This window comes from Malus sylvestris, chromosome 15, assembly GCF_916048215.2.
Source record: "Malus sylvestris chromosome 15, drMalSylv7.2, whole genome shotgun sequence".
NCBI classification, from domain to species: Eukaryota; Viridiplantae; Streptophyta; class Magnoliopsida; order Rosales; family Rosaceae; genus Malus; species Malus sylvestris.
The window spans coordinates 20209926-20226981 of NC_062274.1; the positions used below are offsets into that span (position 1 = coordinate 20209926).

The following is a 17056-nucleotide window of genomic DNA, read 5'->3' on the forward strand; positions in this document are numbered from 1 at the left end:
ATGTTAAAATGACGACATGATAAAAACTGATAACTTCTGCGAACAAATGCCAAAAATCGGTATGGTCAATTAGTTGCAAAGATCGGTTTTGACATTTGATTGTATAAATGATTAAATTTTAGTATATGGATGTCTCAGATGTAATGATGCTAAAATAACAACATGATAAAAACTGATCATTTCTAAGAACAAATACCAAAAACTGATTTTCAGCTAATTGCCCCAAAAACAATGCAAGTTTTTAAAGAACTCCAACATCCCAAAACAAACACTTTCCTCATCATAAATCAAACTTAAGAAACATATCTCAACCTAGAGCTCGTTTAGAAGACTTTTAAAATAATTAAAAACGCTTTTATAGAAAATATTTTTTGGTTGCAAAAGCACTTGAAAGGTTTCTTGCAATAAGCACCAGTTATGTTGTTCTTGAAGTGTTTTCTAGGATTCATTTGCAGTTTTACTTAGGATTTGTTCCAAAAATATTTTCATCGAAAACACTTTCAACTATTTTAAAAGTACTTCCGAACGAGCTTCTAATGTTATTGATATATTCCATGTAATGGATACGAACTCTATCGATAGAACTTGTTCCAAAATAATTAACATAGCTTTGGAGCTTATTGCGTCACTGAAGAAACATTTGAATCATATGATATTTAGTCGACCCTGTCTTCTTTGTAAGGTTCTAAACCCTACAATTGAATAGAAAAGAGAGGAAGAAACCACGAGGTTCTAAGTTCGATTCGTCCTCTCTCAACATCACTTGCATAAAAGGCACAACATTTATTTTCAAAGCGGATCATAGATTTGATTTCTTCATCGCCCAATATCTCTTATATTTTTTTAAAAAAAAAAGAAATTTTTTAAAAATGTCATATGAATTTATATATTTTTTTAACTTGTCATATGAAATAAAATTTTAAGCGACTTATCATATCATTTTTTCGAAATCATTAATTTGTCATATCACCTAACACCGTTAAGTTTTTTTTTATTCAAAATAAATCATGTACAATGCGCATGACTTGTGTTCAGAATTATTTCAAACTTTTGAGACCTTTTCACAAATTTTTTATTTTATTTTTATACATAGATATATTTAAACATGGAGTGGGAGAATAAATTGGCCTAAGACTTTTGATCTCTTTTTCACAAATTCTCTACTTCTTTTTGGTACGAACCGAAAACTTTTGATGGTAAAAAGAACATGCTAGCTTCGTTTCAAAAACTTATTGTCAACTACTAAGAAAGACATTAGGTTCACTAACATGAATTTTAATTAATTGCAAGCTTTCAAGCTTTGAGAATCAGCGAGGTCATTCATGTCTATAAAAAAATGAAGTTGAAATGTCTGAACCAATCTTGAACAGGGGTGAGGATTTGAAATGTCCAGAATAACTTTAAAAATAAGTCATAGGAAAGTCCCATGACTTATTTTAGATGGATACCTTAACGAAATTAAGATGAGATAATAAATTAATAAAAAATTGGTATGCCAAACTGCTGAAAATTTTAATTCATATGATAACTTAAAAAAATGTAGAGGGTATGTGAATAGACATTTTTCATCAAATTTTCCCGTTTATATTTTGTTTATTTGAAAACAGAAAAAGAAAGGGGCAGACAGAAAAAAACCGGTGTGCTGGACGAAAACGAAGGAAGACGGCACCCACCACCCACCCATCTGCTCCTCCTCCACTCCAACCTTCGTCGGAATTCCTTTTCGTTTCCTCGATTCCGAAGGTCCCTTCTCATCTCTCTCTCTCAACGGTTTGAATTTTGCTTTAATCGTTCATGGTTTCCTTCTCTTTGGTGCGTCCGATGCTAGATTTTCGTTTTATTTTTGGAGATTACGCGCCTTTCTCAGTTTGCTATGTAAATTTGTTCGAAGTTTAGGTTTTTTGTTAAGATCGGATTGTGATTGTATGCGATTAGTTTGATGAGCTGTAGAGCAAAAGTTTACAGAATTAGTTTCGAAATATGATAATTAGGGTTAAGCTTGATTTAAGTTTCTGTGCAAATATAAATATATTTTTTTAATTTTCACTTCCATTTCTCAGAATTTTTGAACTTGAAATATACTTAGATTTATGATTCGTATTTTGGATCTTCTTTAATCTGTCTGTCGTCTAGATTTCTTCTGCGTAATGCTATCGAGTTGTAGTTGAGGGATGCATTTGCGTTGCTGGCCTGTTGTTGTTTGGTTATCTGATTGCATGTATGAGTGATTGTGTAGCTTTTCAGGGAAATACCTAAAAGTACTTGGGCGATGATCACCCATTTGTTCCGCTATTGGTGAACTAAAACATTTCTTACGCGTGTTAATATTTTTTTCTCGAGGCGTAGATTTGGCTCCATTCGACTAAGTTTCGTTTAAGTAACCTATTAGGTTCTTTGTACTAGAGTGTATAACCTACATTGCTTGGACCTTACAATGACCACATCATGCCGAATATCCCAGTTCTTTAGTGCTAGCATATGCAGCTTGGATTTAAGCCTTTTTCCGTGATTGAATAGTTTGGAGTGGTGAATGTGTTTAATATGATTAACCTTATATTTATTTTGATTTGGGTGTATTTCAACTGCATTTACAAGAGAACTATGCCAAATAACCCAAGATGGAAACTTCGTATATATTTTTATGCTATCAAGCCTATTTGAGTTACTAGAAACCTTGTTTTCTGCTTATAACTTTATTTAAGCTTCATAATATGTTATTCCTTTGAAGGGTCAATAGTCATTGTCGTATTAAATTTCAAAGATTTCATTTTCGCAACTTTGAACAGGGGATGGCAGCAGAGGAAGATGCTGACTTGTCAACCTTGAAGTCTCAGCTGGGTCAAACACATGAACCGTGGAAGCAGGAGATAGAACATCGCCAATCCCAAGTAGATGTATTACAAACAAAGCTTATGGAGGTAAAGCTTTGTATAGAGGGGTCGAAGGTAGATTCCAAAAAGGAACTGGAGATTCTTTGGCGGAGAGTTAAAACTACTGCAACGGTGTTAACATACTTGAAATCAAAATCAAGAGTAATGGCTGTTCCTCATTTAGCACATACATCATGCGGCATCAAACAATTAGAAGGGGTGGGCCTTGTTGATAAAAATGGTACACCATTGTCTGGTTGGTCTAGGAATGTTGATCTTACTTCCTTTGATAGTCCAGATGAAGACACTTGGGTTGGGATTAGCAACCAGCATGGTCCTCTGGATGAACAAGATGCGGCTTATATTGGTGAACTACTTAAATCTGTTCAGATGGTTACGGATGTAATGGAAGCTCTTGTGAAGAGAGTTTTAGTGGCAGAATCTGAAACTGCAATTGAGAAGGAGAAGGTGACTTTTGGTCAGGAAGAAATTAAAAAAAAGTCGGTTCAAATTGAGAACATGTCTGTGAAGCTAGAGGAGATGGAACACTTTGCACTAGGTACAAATGGTATTTTAAATGAAATGCGGCAGAGAGTTGAGGATTTGGTTGAAGAAACTACTAGGCAGAGGCTACGAGCTGCAGAAAATGAACAGGAGCTTTGCCGTGTCAAGCGGGACTTTGAGTCTCTGAAATCATATGTTAGCAGTCTTATAACTGTACGAGAAACTCTGCTTTCATCTGAGAAACAGTTTCAAACTATAGAGAGACTGTTTGAGCGGTGAGTATGTTTACTTCTGCATTCAATATATATTCATTCATCTCGAGTGCTTCCACTTCTATCATTTAGCTGGTTATGCCATATTCTTTGCTATCCTTGTTTTTCTCTTGTTTGTCCCACAAATTATCATGGATTGAGTGCCCCATTATCATGGATTGAGTGCTTTGCTGGGCACTGTATTGCTTGTGTCATGGCAAGTGACATCAAACATGAACATGGTAAGTAGAACTTCTTGGTTTGATCAATTGAGGTGCTGATTTTTTTCTTTAAAACAATTGGCCACTCTCTTGAAATCGGAACTTAGTCAATAGAAAAAGATTTTTACGTTGGTACTCTTATATCCTTTAGTTAAGAAAGTGTTGGGCTTTTTCTTTGTTTAGTTTCATTTACATGGCCAAGGCACATAGAATATTACAGAAAAAATGTATTTGAAGTATTTATAATGCTAAATGATGTTTTTAAACATATCTATTTGAATTTCTTTTTCCATTTTTATGAGAATCTTCTTCTCAGTAAAAAAAAAAAAATAGAGATAATCTTTGTCATTATTCCCATAGAAACATGAACGTGTCAGTCTTCTACATATGTGCATGCGCAGGCATATGTATGTGTTTTCGTGTGTGCACAAGTTCTTACGTTTTTTAACAATCGTTGTAATATGGGTTATTCCTCTGTAGCAATTTGATCTCGGCCCTTTTCTGCAACCATCAACTCTAGGTAGAAATGTTTGGTGCTTTATCATTTGATGTTGCTTTGAAACAGGCTAGTTGCGAAAACAACACAGTTAGAGGGTGAGAAAATCCAGAAAGAGACGGAAGTCCAGAAACTTATGGAAGAAAATGTGAAGCTGAGCGCTCTTCTTGACAAGAAAGAGGCCCAACTTCTGGCCATGAATGAACAATGCAAGGTGATGGCTTTGAGTGCCTCGAACATCTAATTTGCTGACGCTCGCTTGCCAGTGGCTTGCTTTGCAACACAGTTCGGATCAGTTCCACCTATCAACGTACCAGAGAGGCATGCAGGAGTGAGCGACTCTGGATTGCAATCTCTGTCCGAGACTCGTTCTTTCAATTGTAACATTGTGAAGAGCCCCTTGAACTCATTGTCTAGTTCTGCATTTACGCTGTTGTTGGACCGTACCCAGAACATCATACATTGATTGGAATACAGTCTCATTGTTAATCACTTGCTGTATAGGTTTCATTGGAATGTTATTGGTGAATGATCTGCACTTTGTCTGAACTCCGGCCACATTCTAACTAGAAATGTTTTATATCAAGCATGGTGATTTAATCTATAATCTATAGGCTAAACGGGAAGTTGAATCGGCTCTTTTATTCTCAGCATTTGTATTTGCTTCTAAACAGGTACCACAGAAAGACTTGCACAATTTCCTAAAATTATCATGCATCGCCATGCATTTTATTTTTTTACAAAGTTTTATATTTCACATGATAGTGTTACCTTGCAACAGGATCCTCTCAGGAATCTTTTTGGTGAAGATCCTGACAATTCATGAATCGTGTCCGTTTATCGTACATTGTGCAGTTAGTTTTTGTCAAGTATTATTTGTGTTTAATTTTAAATAAAAATATTTAAAATAATTTTTAATCATACGATGTACGATGAACGAACACGATTCACGGATTCTCAAAATCCTCACAAAGAGGATCTAGCGAAGATTCGTGTTACCTTGACTTTCTTTCTTGTATGGGACCGTTGGGTTTTTATCCTTTTGTAGGATACCTTGAAAAATAATAAGGGACGGTACAACAGCTATTTTGTTTTTAATTTTTTTTTTCAAAAAATCAAAACTCGTTTGTTAATTATTTACATTTTTTTTAAAGCTATTCCCGTGAGTCAACAAAATTTGTCTATCAGTTTTCATTTATTTTAAAACACAAGACTTACTACTTAAAATACGAGTTTTCAACTTTCATTTTGAAAAAAATAAGGGTTACAAAGTAAAATTAATTCACAATATAGTGTAATCTAATAATCTATGGCTATTCAAAGTTACCCCTCTGGTAAATGTGGAATTCGTTCTTAACATTTTTTTTTAATAAACGATATTATCTTAGTAAGAGAGGGGGTGATCCAGCCATAATTTGGTTCAAATTTACATTTGGCCAGAATCAAAGTTAAGACTTCTCATTTAAAAATGAAATCATTTGACTGATGTAATAAGTGGTAACATATTTTTTTTTAAATAAAGAATTTTATAAAAAAATAATTTGTGTTTTTTCCCTCGGAAAAAACAAAAGGAAAACTTGGAAATCCCGCTGAAAATAACAAAGGCAAACGAACTGAAACCCTAACCCCTCTTTACTCCTCCAATTTGCCCTTTCTGAAACCTAATTTCTCCAAGGGAATAGCAATACCAGATGGCAAATATTCCCAATTGAAAAACCCTTTCGTGCTTTTCTCGTCGAACTACTTGTTTCGATTCCTTTGTTTAAACTGAAAACACGAAAACCTTGACATTTACTCACAATGTCAGTGAGAAAAGCAGGTGAATCTGAACCGCCTCAGCCGGAGGAGGGTGGCAGCTCTGCCCAACTGTCGCAGCCAGTCCGAACTTCAAAGCCTGCAGAAGATGGCGACAAGAAGGTAGTGCATTTTTCCGCTGTTCGTCTTAAAATTTGGGTTCTAATTTTTTCTTTTAAATTTGTAAATTAGCTCAATAATGTAGTGGGTTTCTAGTGAATCACAACTTAGAGGCTGGAAATTTTGAGTTTTTCTTCTTTTTTCGTTGCAAATTTGTAGTCTTTTGATAATATTTCTGGAACTAGTAGATTTTTTAGTTCATTGACTTTGAGGAAGCAAGGGGAAGAATCGAAAGAGATATGCATTTGTTGGTTCCGTATATTTGAATGCCATTTACTTTTCATTTTAGACGTAATACCATAACATGTATGATGATTTTTCGTTTCGGTTGTCATAGAGCACAAACAAGAGACTTAAGGATGTTGATATCTGTGTGCCGATAGTATACGGGACAGTTGCATTCTACCTCGGTAGGAAGGCCAGTGAGTAAGTATTAATTGGGTCTTTGAACAATTTCCGTTTATGCCTTTTTGTATCTTTGAATAATTTCCGCATATGTTTTCTGTTTATTAGGTCTCAGTCCCATAAGTGGACTGTTTATGTTCGTGGGGCAACAAATGAGGACCTTGGTGTGGTGGTAAAGCGAGTTATATTTCAGTTGCATCCTAGTTTCAATAACCCTATGAGAGTGATTGATTCGCCCCCATTTGAGTTAACGGAATGTGGTTGGGGTGAATTTGAAATTGCCATCAGTCTGTTCTTCCACAATGATGTCTGTGAGAGACAGTTAGACTTGTGAGTTGCGTATTCTGATATTGATTTCATCTACTTGAAAACATCCACAAGACAGATCAGTAATTACCAGAGCTCATATCATGCAGGTATCACCATTTGAAGTTATATACTGAAGATGAATCTGGGCCCCAGTCAACCAAGAAACCTGTTGTTGTGGAGTCTTACAATGAAATAGTTTTCCCTGATCCTTTAGAGGCTTGTTTTGCTCGTGTGCAGAACCATCCAGCTGTAGTAGTACCCCGTTTACCTGCTGGTTTTAACTTGCCTAATCCTGGTAAATTTATAGCTTTGATGGATTTTGAACCTTTGCTTCTTATAATCCTTTGATTTAAAATGTTTATGTGGATTTTTTCAGTGTCAATTGATCAGAAGAATGACAAGGAACGGGGGGACACAAAAGATCATCCCCTTAGTCAGTGGTTCTTGAATTTTTCTGAGGCAGATGAGCTCTTAAAACTTGCAGCGGCTCGTCAAGAGGTTAGAATTAGTACCTATGTTCTCTTTCAATTTTTACTAGTCAATGTGGTCAATGCTCTTTTAGTTTTATTCTATTCGTCTAGTTGTAAAATGCTAATACTTTGGAACTAGTATACAATTTCTTTTTCCTCACTCTCCCAACCTAATAAGAATGGAAATACTGGCCTTTCTTTTTTAGCTTATATGATCATGTTAATTGTGGTCATGTTTAGGGTACTGCTGTCTAAGATTACTAGAGATTATGTTCTTTTATTAGCTTCTGTTGAGGTGGTTATGATGATCTGTTTCTCTTCCCTTATAGTGTATGTATATCCTCTCTAGGTCTGTCCATTGTTTTCAAGTCTGAGTCGTTATTGCTGGATGTCTTACATGTCCCACACTATCTTGAATGCATTTTTAATCATCTCGGGTTTCACTTGTAGCTATGACCCTTTGCATGTACTGTTGCCCTTATCAATTCTTGCAACTTGTATTCCTCTTTCTTCTTACTTTTGGTCAAGTCTAATACCGGGTTATAGTTGAGTGTCCTGTGTTTTTCACTAAACAGAAAGCATATGATGAGTTTCATCTTGTAACTTTTATTTTATGGGCCTGGTTTCACGTGTAGGCATATGCCTAGTTCAAAGTACTGAGTCGTTGCTCGTTTTGCTCTTCCTTTTGTGCCTGTTTGAATGGTCTGACTGCAGATTTCTATATTGGGATTTTTGGGAGAATAACATGTTTACATTGCCTTCAACTTGATAGGTCCAAGCCCACATTGTCAGTGTGAGAAGAAAACTGAGTATGTTGGATGGGCCGCCCCAACTGTCAAAACCACCGTCGGGATACGAATATGCATGATCATGCTAGGTCATCCTTGAAGTTTCCTCGTCGGTGTAAATCACGGAAGATCAATGAATGGTTATTGATGTAAACATGTGTATCCACAGTTACGGTAAACTCCATGTTTTTTAAATCTCTCCTTTAGAGCTAACTGAAGGTTAGTAGAGGAACAACAAAGGAGCATATCACTGAACACGAATTAGAAGTTTGCGTGCACGAACACATGAATGTAAAATATGTATGAATGAACTTATGCATATGTTGAAGTTACATGTATATTTTGATTGGTCGATTTGTGAGTATGACGTGAACTATCATAAGCCACTCGGTTTCTTTGTGAGTATGACGGAACTATCATAAGCCACTCGGTTTCTTTGCTCATTTTGTCGTAGTAATTTTGATGGTTTTCAGTCTTACAAGCCGAGTTTACTGTCACTGAACGCAAGAGGTTCAATTTCAGCTCTCAGCTACAAGTTGAATACATGATTCGAACCGCTTCCAGTCATTTCACACATTTTAGTTACTGTTGCATCAAACATTATAGTCATTTCAAGCAGCTTTAATCTGTTCATTAACTTCTGCTTATTCAGCGACAATGAATGTAATCGGATTAATCAAGTGTTCGAGTGGAACTCTGAATTCAAATGCAGAGAATTCTGACTTTCGATACAGTGATTTGCAATGCAATGTTCAGTTTCTGTGTTGTTTTCCTCTCACGTCAGGTTCTTTAAACATGGCATTCGCATGACCATAAATTGTTAGGTTTTGAACATATACTGTAACACGAGGTCTCTCTCTCTCTCTCTCTCTCTCTCTCTCTCTCTCTCTCTCTCTCTCTCTCTCTCTCTCTCTCTCTCTCTGTGGATTGGCAATCATGGTCGCGCCTTCAGCTAAGATGATATGGTCTGTGGTGCCTCCAGTATTCAATTCTGAACTCTCTACCCATATTCATATCCACAACATGGGTAGCCGCATATGTAGACATTGGCACCACCTTACCACAACTTGGTTAACCGCATATGTGACTCGGTTCTTCGGTATTGGAGGAACTCTTTGGTTCATTGGCTTTTGCCATAGTGAATTTATAACACCAAACTGGTATATGATATATTGATAGGGAAAATTCTTTCATACGAAGACGTTTGTCGTATGAATACAGTCAAAACTGCTGGACCAGCATAATTGGTGTTCGTATGACAAATTTTCCTGTCAATACATCATATACCGACTTTTAATTGGTTAGAGTGTTAGCATGTAGTACCAGCAAGGGCGGCCATTTGCGTTCATGGGTTGGGTTCTTGTTAACACGTATTCCGTACAAGCATGATTAGAGTCAATCCGAACATGACACGATTATTAAAGGTACTACACGATTGACAATGATCCGTTTATTGTTCGTAAGTACAAAATTATCCATAAATTATAATATTTTCATCAAAGAAAAGAGTTAAGCTTATAGTCTCATCCCTCAATGGAAATGTCTTATCTTGTGATCTTCGGTTATGTGAATCATATACAGATTACATGACTTTGTGAAAGTGTTATAGCATGTCACTTCCGGGACATGCAGATTGACTTGAAACATGAATTGTCTATTAATTGTGCTACACAGGTTGACACGATTATGATACAAACATATTATGGTATGAACCGTTCATTTCATGTCATTTTTTAGTCTGGTTATCTCGTCGTGTCCAAACTTACCACTCCGCATACATATTCTCATACAACCTGCATGGATATGAAACATTGTGTCCTTGTTTGTTTGTATATAGGAATTTAGGGTAATCATTTGGAATGTGAAAGAATACAAAGAAACAAATTGAAGAAAGGAAGACAGATTGTCATGCCGGCTGAATTTTTGAGCCTTAGAACATGGGTTAATTAAATTCTCTCAAAAGTGAGTCAGAGAGACAGAGGGAGAGAGAGACTAGTACCGTAACAACTGGTGCTCATTTTATTAGGAACATGTGTCTTTAACTTACCAGCAGCTCCTTCTGCATACATCTTTGTATTTGCATAGTCAGGTTTTTGGCTTTTGGTTTTATCAAAAAGATAAACATGGGCAGTCTTAAATGGTGAGACATTTCCAGAACTCGTTGCGCATTTGGAACTCAAGTTGAACATGTGCACCTACAAATTATCTCTGTATATACATATATGTGTGTGTGTGTAAATGAATTCATCTGCAAAGTTTGATAATTTTATACGAATTTTAATTTTTTAATTTTTGTTTATAAAAATTTATGGTTGTCAATGAGTTTCAGTACCACAAGGCGGCAAGCAACCCCAAAAGATGTGACTGAGAGAAGTTTGCCCCCCGTTTTGGAGGCTTAGGGCAACTGGGCTTTTTCTGTTGGGCATGGGAGTTTGGTATGTTGCTTTTTCTGTTGCTTTGTGTACATGACAAGCATAGAAAAAACGGTGAGACAAATGTGTGTTCATTTGGTCCCCTATTGAGATCGACGAGATCCTAACATATTTCTGAATCATTGTAGCACTCGTCCTGTGCCGTAGGAATATGAGGTTATATTTTGATGATACTCAAATCTTTACAAATTTAGTTAGGAATTATCATTTCTTATACCACACTATTGAGTCTTAAACAAAAGGCTTCTAACAATTCCACTCACATGTGGACGCAATTTGTTATTAAACGATAATATATAAACATCCATTTGTAGACCGTTCAAGGACGAGAAATTGAAGTAGAATATTGATTTGGTGGTAAAGAATATAAGTATGAGATGAACTAAACTCAGGCTTTTTATGTTCTCAAACATTTGATACGGAGAATAACATGTACCCAACCTGTTTAAACTTTAAACCTAACACCACCTTTTTATCTTATGGCTTTGTATCCAATGGAGTAATTGCATATACGCGTGATTACTTTGCTTGGTACCGAAGAAGAAAAAGGTAAATCCACACCATTATTTGGATTGGACCACCTTTTGGAAAAAAGAATTATATTTCACTTGCCAACCAAAAGATCTTTTGATCCCTTGTTCTTGAAAGATTTAATATTGTTTTTCAGTTAGCTGGGTTCTACTGCACTTAAAAACGAAGATTTTGCCTTTATTCTTAATAGTCACCAAGTTACTAATTTAGGTTAAGAGTTGTATCAACTTTCAACTTTAGCGTCTGTATTTGATTAATAGTTGATAATTATTAATCGAGTTAACTATTTAGTTACTTTTTACATCTTTACAAATCTTATTTCCGTAATTTTTTTTAATTGTTTTTGTATTCGTAAAGCACAAAATGAAAGTTGTTAAAGAAAGACATGCTTAAATTTTTGGATTGTATGGTTTAGAAGAAGACTGACGTATTTGCATATATATATTAGTCTAGTTGTATTTCTTTCCTTAAAACTAAAAGAGGCTGCATATTCAATCCTCCTTCAAACATTCATCAAACAAATTTGTTATGCAGTATGCACCATGGATGCCCATCATCTATTAAACAAATGCAGTCACTTTATTTTTTGACCAAGAATTGGATGTACCCAAAAAGTTTACCAAATAAAGGACATCGCAATTTCTTTACCTTTTTGGTGCGACATGCAAAATAGTTTACTATAATAGAGAGTTGTTAGATCCATTCAGTGTCTTATTTTTTCATTTAAATTATAATTTCATTTACTATAAAATTTAAAAGATTGAAATGTCATTTCTTGACCCATTATTATTCTTAAAATAGCTTCTAGTATGCTATTTTCCCACACATTATAATTCCTAAAAAAATTGAAATGATATTTCTCCAACAACGGAGTCTGATCTGCTGATAATCTATAGCAATGAATGATCTCCTCCAAATGCTTTGCTGATCTATGATTATGCACTCCAATAAATACCATCAATATCCAATCATCATCAGTTGCTAACTTCTTACTCTTTAATTGGAGGGGCGTCCATAATTTTTCGTTCCAAAATTCCTTCAATCATTATTCTTTATGTCTTTTTTGCAAATTTGTCTTACATATTATCCATTCTTGTTATTCTGTTTTAGTTCAGGATTAATTTATAATGGATGGAACACAAAATTGTCAAGTTTGTAGAGGAAAGGGATCATAGCTAAATAATTAAGAGCAAAGGGTCATAGCTCAGTAATTAAGAGCAAAGGGGTCATACTAGGTCTGAATTTTCTTTCTGCCAATATCGTTTGTATTTATAAAAAGAAGGTTACGGAAGCATGTATTATGCAACTCCAATTTTATCTACTGTATATGCTATATTTACATTATAAAAGTTTGAAACATCCAATAACTTTTACTATATATAAAATAACATTCTTGTCTGCGTTAGTGACTATGAAACGAAACCTAATTGAAAGAATATGTTCCGTTAAGGTTGAGAGGAATACAAGAGAGTTGAGTGTGACAGATCCTTCCATCAAGAAAAACATTACAGATTTTTCTTTGGCCAATCCACTGTTCATGATAGTAAACTTCGAACAAACACATTCTCGAATTTTCCAAAGCTCATATATACAGCATGAATAAAACTATTTGAACATCTGATCAAACTATTTCTCTAAAAGGGGACCTCAACCTCTAGTTAATAATTAATAACCATTTTATAATCACTTTAGTTTTTGTAATACGGAGAGAACATATCACTTTAGTTTTTGTAATACGGAGAGAACATATGGTAGAAAGGAGAGGGAGAAAGAATAGAAAAGGGTGGGAGGATGAAAAATACAGAGAATGTATACTTTTAACTGCATTGAAAGATTTGAGAATCGAAGAGAAAACGAAGAACAAAAGAGAAATGAAATCTCTTGTATATTGAATACAATGAATGTCTCAAAGTTACAAATGAAAGTTACAGAAAAATTCAAGTTACCAAGCACTATATCTGGCTATTATAAACTTATTAACCATCCTATTGAGCTAGACCAATCTAATTCATTATAAATTAACCACTCACAAGTTAATGCTTGTCAATATGTACAAAATAAAAACCTGAAAAGGAAAATCATATATTTTTTTAGTTTTCACTTAAGTAAAATTCCATTGTGATTTATTGCTTTCCTCTCTGTCTTTCGATCTTCTTTCTTCCTTTTATCTTTATGCCATTTGAATTCTGAATTAGAAAGACAAACAACACAAAAAACAAAACGATTATCAAACATATTTTAAACATTATTAGGAGTAACAGAATACTCGTATGAGTAGTGTGGATGCAAATTTCTTCTTCCTTGATCTTGGACAAAATTGCACCTACAAAACAATTAACACCTTAAGGTTAAGTCCAAGAGCCTCACGCACCACGATGAATAGGGGGTTTTGGCCGAAGAACCTCAGATGCCAAAATTAGAATTTAGAGAGAAAAGTGTTTGGAGAGTATTGGGAATTTCCCAAGTGTGTTGGATTTATTTTTTGGTGAAAATGGGAGCCTATTTATAGGGATAGGGTGTAACTTATGGTTTAATGTGCGATTTAATGGATTAATTAGGCAATTAATCCATTAATTGGTTAATCAACATATTTTTAGAATAAATATTTTGGGGGTTATGTAATTTATATGGGATGTTTTGAAGGTTATGAAATAATTACCTTGTGGAAAATATAGGATGAGGATGAATGAAATAACTTTAAATTTGTTACCTATTTTGGGCACTTTTGATTTGGTTGAAGGATGATTGCCCGCTGCTCGTGTGTAGGAATCTCGTTGTACCTCAAGGGTATTTTTATTCTCTTTTATCTAAAAATTCACGTGTCGCCTTGTGATTATTTTTTGCTCCACAAGTAGATACTAAACTAGTACATAGAGATAGAGAAAGGGTTCCCATGGTGTACATTTCGAGGGAAGCAAGGGTAGGCCAAGCCGCCCCAATGGGGTTGCTATGCATGCCTCTTGAACACTGTTTTCCCTAATTGACTTGTGAGTTGTTCTTTGCCCCCACATATCACATGGCCTTGTTTGCTCACAAAACCAGTTCCTTAATTCACTCCCTCCTCATTTAAATACCTCCCCAGCCCTCCAATCTCCCCCATCAAATCATCTTACACACTTCCCCTCATCTCTCATCTCTCTCTCTCTATACCCTCAACCCATTACACAATACTATTCAAACCTTTTACACAAACACAACAATGGCTATCAGCAAAAAATCAAACAAGCTACCTCAAACAGCAGCTTTAAAGCAAATTCTGAAGAGATGCTCAAGCTTTGGGAAGAAAAATGTGTACAACAATGAAGGTGGTCTTCCGGACGATGTGCCAAAGGGGCATTTTGCAGTGTATGTCGGTGAAAACAGAAGCAGATATATTATCCCAATTTCATGGCTGGGGCATCCAGAGTTCCAAACTCTTCTCCAAAGAGCTGAGGAGGAGTTTGGATTTAACCACGACATGGGTTTAACTATTCCTTGCGAAGAAGTCGTTTTTCGCTCTCTAATCTACCAAATATATTGATTTCTTGATCGTCGTCTGGGTGATAAAGAAAAGGAAGGGTTTTTCTTTTTTGGGTTTCTGCAGAATGAAATGAAGCTTATTGCTAGCTGCGTCATTCTTTTTTCACGCTTTCTGCAAACCTTGATTAATTTGTAATATAAATTGATGTATATGTCGTCGAAACTTGGTGGCTCTAATTGACAGTGATTTATTAACGTTAGTGATTGTATATTGATGATGCTTATGATCATATGTAAGGAGTTATTCTTCAGTGAGACATTTAATGAATGACTTCAAGGGGAGCTCTAAATCTCCCTTTTTAATCTCTCTCTCTCTTTCTCTCTCTCTCTCTCTCTCTCTCTCTCTCTCTCTCTCTCAATCTATTCTGTCTCGTTTTGACTTCTATCTTTAGGTTTAGACACCTTAATTATCTTGCATTAGTATGAAAAGTTGGAGTTCATGCAATAAACACTATGAAAAGTTGACTGATATCCTTCACGAGAAATGCTAAGGAGACTCGCTCAAAAAGCAAGTCTCCCAGACTCACTAGCCACATACGAATTGGCTTAACAAAGAAATTGTAACACGAGTCTACCATTAAATAATGAAATAAAAAAAAAAACCTGCAACAATAACTATGAGTTTTGAAGAAACCAAAACGTCAATCTGACTTCCAGACAAGCCCGACGAGCTGTGAGGGCCACCTTGAATTATAATTTTTACCGAGTAGCGGGTAGAATCTTTTGCAAACGAATACGCGACGGGCGACAGTCTTGTTACAATATAGTAAGTTATTCTTAGTGGATGTCTTGAAATTATCCATCGTCATTATTCATTTGTGACTCTCTACCTTCACATTTAATGGGTTTATTAACAGAAATGTCACATGTCATTATTCTAGTGGTTAAGTTTGTTAATATAGTTAGAAGAGTATTATTGTAATTGGGATATATGGCTATATAACGGATTGTATAACTATCATTTCTTTAAGTTTAGTTGTATACATTTTCTCTAATCAATCAATACAATATCTCTTGTTTTCTCTCTACCAATTCTTTCTCTTCCTCTGTACCAATCTTCATCTTTTGCAATGTATTTAACATGGTATCAGAGCCACCAAGGCTCACGCCATGGATCTTGGTGGTCAATTCCTCTTCTATTTTTCTTCTTTACTTTCTTTCGTTGCCGCGTATTTGATTGTTTATGCTTCCGTATTCTTAGTTCTTATATTTTTTTTTGGTCATTGGATTTTTCTTCCGAGGGTTTTGTGTTTAGTTTTGGGATTTTTCTGCTATGAAAAGATCCAAGCATTTTCATGGAGAACAGGAATCAACAATCTCAAATTTTCATCTGGGTTTCACCGCAAATTTTCACTGAGGCTTCGAGTTCGAGCAAATTGGGCTGCTAGAGAAAGATTTCCCTGGAAGCGACATAGAGTCGCTTGATCTCCAACTCCGAGAGCTGAACCTGTTTCCCCGTCCATCGCTCCCTGCCCCTGCGATGCCATTCGATTGGGTTCTCAGATCCTCCCTCGAACGGCTCGGATGTCTCCTCGAAAGAAACCCTAGAAATCCCAGAGAACAATCTTTCGGGTTTTCTTGAATCTGATTCTTAGTGTGGGTTGAATCCTCAGAGACCGATCTTTTGATGTCAGATTGGGTTTCAATGGAAGATAGCAATTTCGGGATCAAAGGATTTATGGGGTTTAATTCCAAGTGCAAGATTTCTAGGTTTAATTAAGAGATTATGGAAAAGAGTTTCAGTTTTTCAGGGTTTTGAGTTTGGGTTGCTTCTTGGTTCTTGAAAATGGCAATGGACAGGGTTGCGGTCTTGCTCAGACAGGGGTGCAGTCCATGTGTTTGTTGAAATGCCCAGCTCAGAATTTTCATATGAAGGATCTGCAAATTTTGGTGGGACGACGCCGGGTATGGAACCCATGCCTATTTTGATTTGCCTTTGGATGTGTATGCTCAACGAGAACTTGAGTCCCTGGCTCTGTTTTCTTGCAATTTTAATGCATCTTTGTTTTTGAATTTTGGTCTACTATAGCACTTATCATTGGGTTGGATTAAGCTGTCGGTTTTAGTTCAAGAAACTTTGTTAGCACAATGTAGGTTTCTTGAGAGCCTAAGTCTGAAGAAATGTCGGGGCATGAACTACTACCTCGATATTCGTGGGAAGAACTTCAAGTTAAGCTAAAAAAAAAACTTTGGTGGCGTTGTTGGAATCAAAGAGTTGTCAATTGGTTTTTCTCCATTTCTGATCCTGAAGATGTTTTCCGCTGACTTGTTTGGTGCTCAAGTTGGAAGTTCGAACGTCTGAAACGTGGATTGTTTGTCTGAAATTGCACAATTTGAAGATTTGGG

At 35.7% G+C, this 17056-nt stretch overlaps 3 protein-coding genes across 3 annotated transcripts; all 3 read left to right on the forward strand.

Moving 5' to 3' along the window:
- The first annotated feature begins 1578 nt into the window (after positions 1 to 1578).
- LOC126604615 (uncharacterized) lies at positions 1579 to 4834 on the forward strand. The gene is made up of 3 exons (XM_050271902.1): positions 1579 to 1743; positions 2787 to 3649; positions 4412 to 4834. Exons 2-3 carry the CDS (start codon positions 2790 to 2792, stop codon positions 4584 to 4586), a joined length of 1035 nt encoding a protein of 344 aa, XP_050127859.1. The 5' UTR covers positions 1579 to 1743; positions 2787 to 2789; the 3' UTR covers positions 4587 to 4834.
- A 1082-nt stretch (positions 4835 to 5916) lies between these two features.
- On the forward strand, positions 5917 to 8614 carry LOC126605899 (transcription initiation factor TFIID subunit 14b-like). Its single transcript, XM_050273346.1, has 6 exons — positions 5917 to 6259; positions 6594 to 6682; positions 6770 to 6991; positions 7078 to 7265; positions 7347 to 7468; positions 8213 to 8614. The coding sequence occupies exons 1-6, from the start codon at positions 6143 to 6145 to the stop codon at positions 8306 to 8308; spliced, it is 834 nt and encodes a 277-aa protein (XP_050129303.1). The 5' UTR covers positions 5917 to 6142; the 3' UTR covers positions 8309 to 8614.
- Positions 8615 to 14274: 5660 nt separating this feature from the next.
- On the forward strand, positions 14275 to 15015 carry LOC126601594 (protein SMALL AUXIN UP-REGULATED RNA 12-like). Its single transcript, XM_050268321.1, has one exon. It carries the CDS (start codon positions 14391 to 14393, stop codon positions 14709 to 14711), a length of 321 nt encoding a protein of 106 aa, XP_050124278.1. The 5' UTR covers positions 14275 to 14390; the 3' UTR covers positions 14712 to 15015.
- The last annotated feature ends 2041 nt before the right edge of the window (positions 15016 to 17056 follow it).

Coding starts and splice junctions, on each gene's coding strand:
- LOC126604615 (XM_050271902.1), top strand. CDS start 2,790: ATGGCAGCAGAGGAAGATGCTGACTTGTCAACCTTGAAGTCTCAGCTG. Junction 3,650..4,411: donor ATAGAGAGACTGTTTGAGCG/GTGAGTATGTTT, acceptor GCTTTGAAACAG/GCTAGTTGCGAAAACAACAC.
- LOC126605899 (XM_050273346.1), top strand. CDS start 6,143: ATGTCAGTGAGAAAAGCAGGTGAATCTGAACCGCCTCAGCCGGAGGAG. Junction 6,260..6,593: donor CAGAAGATGGCGACAAGAAG/GTAGTGCATTTT, acceptor CGGTTGTCATAG/AGCACAAACAAGAGACTTAA. Junction 7,266..7,346: donor TTTTAACTTGCCTAATCCTG/GTAAATTTATAG, acceptor GGATTTTTTCAG/TGTCAATTGATCAGAAGAAT.
- LOC126601594 (XM_050268321.1), top strand. CDS start 14,391: ATGGCTATCAGCAAAAAATCAAACAAGCTACCTCAAACAGCAGCTTTA.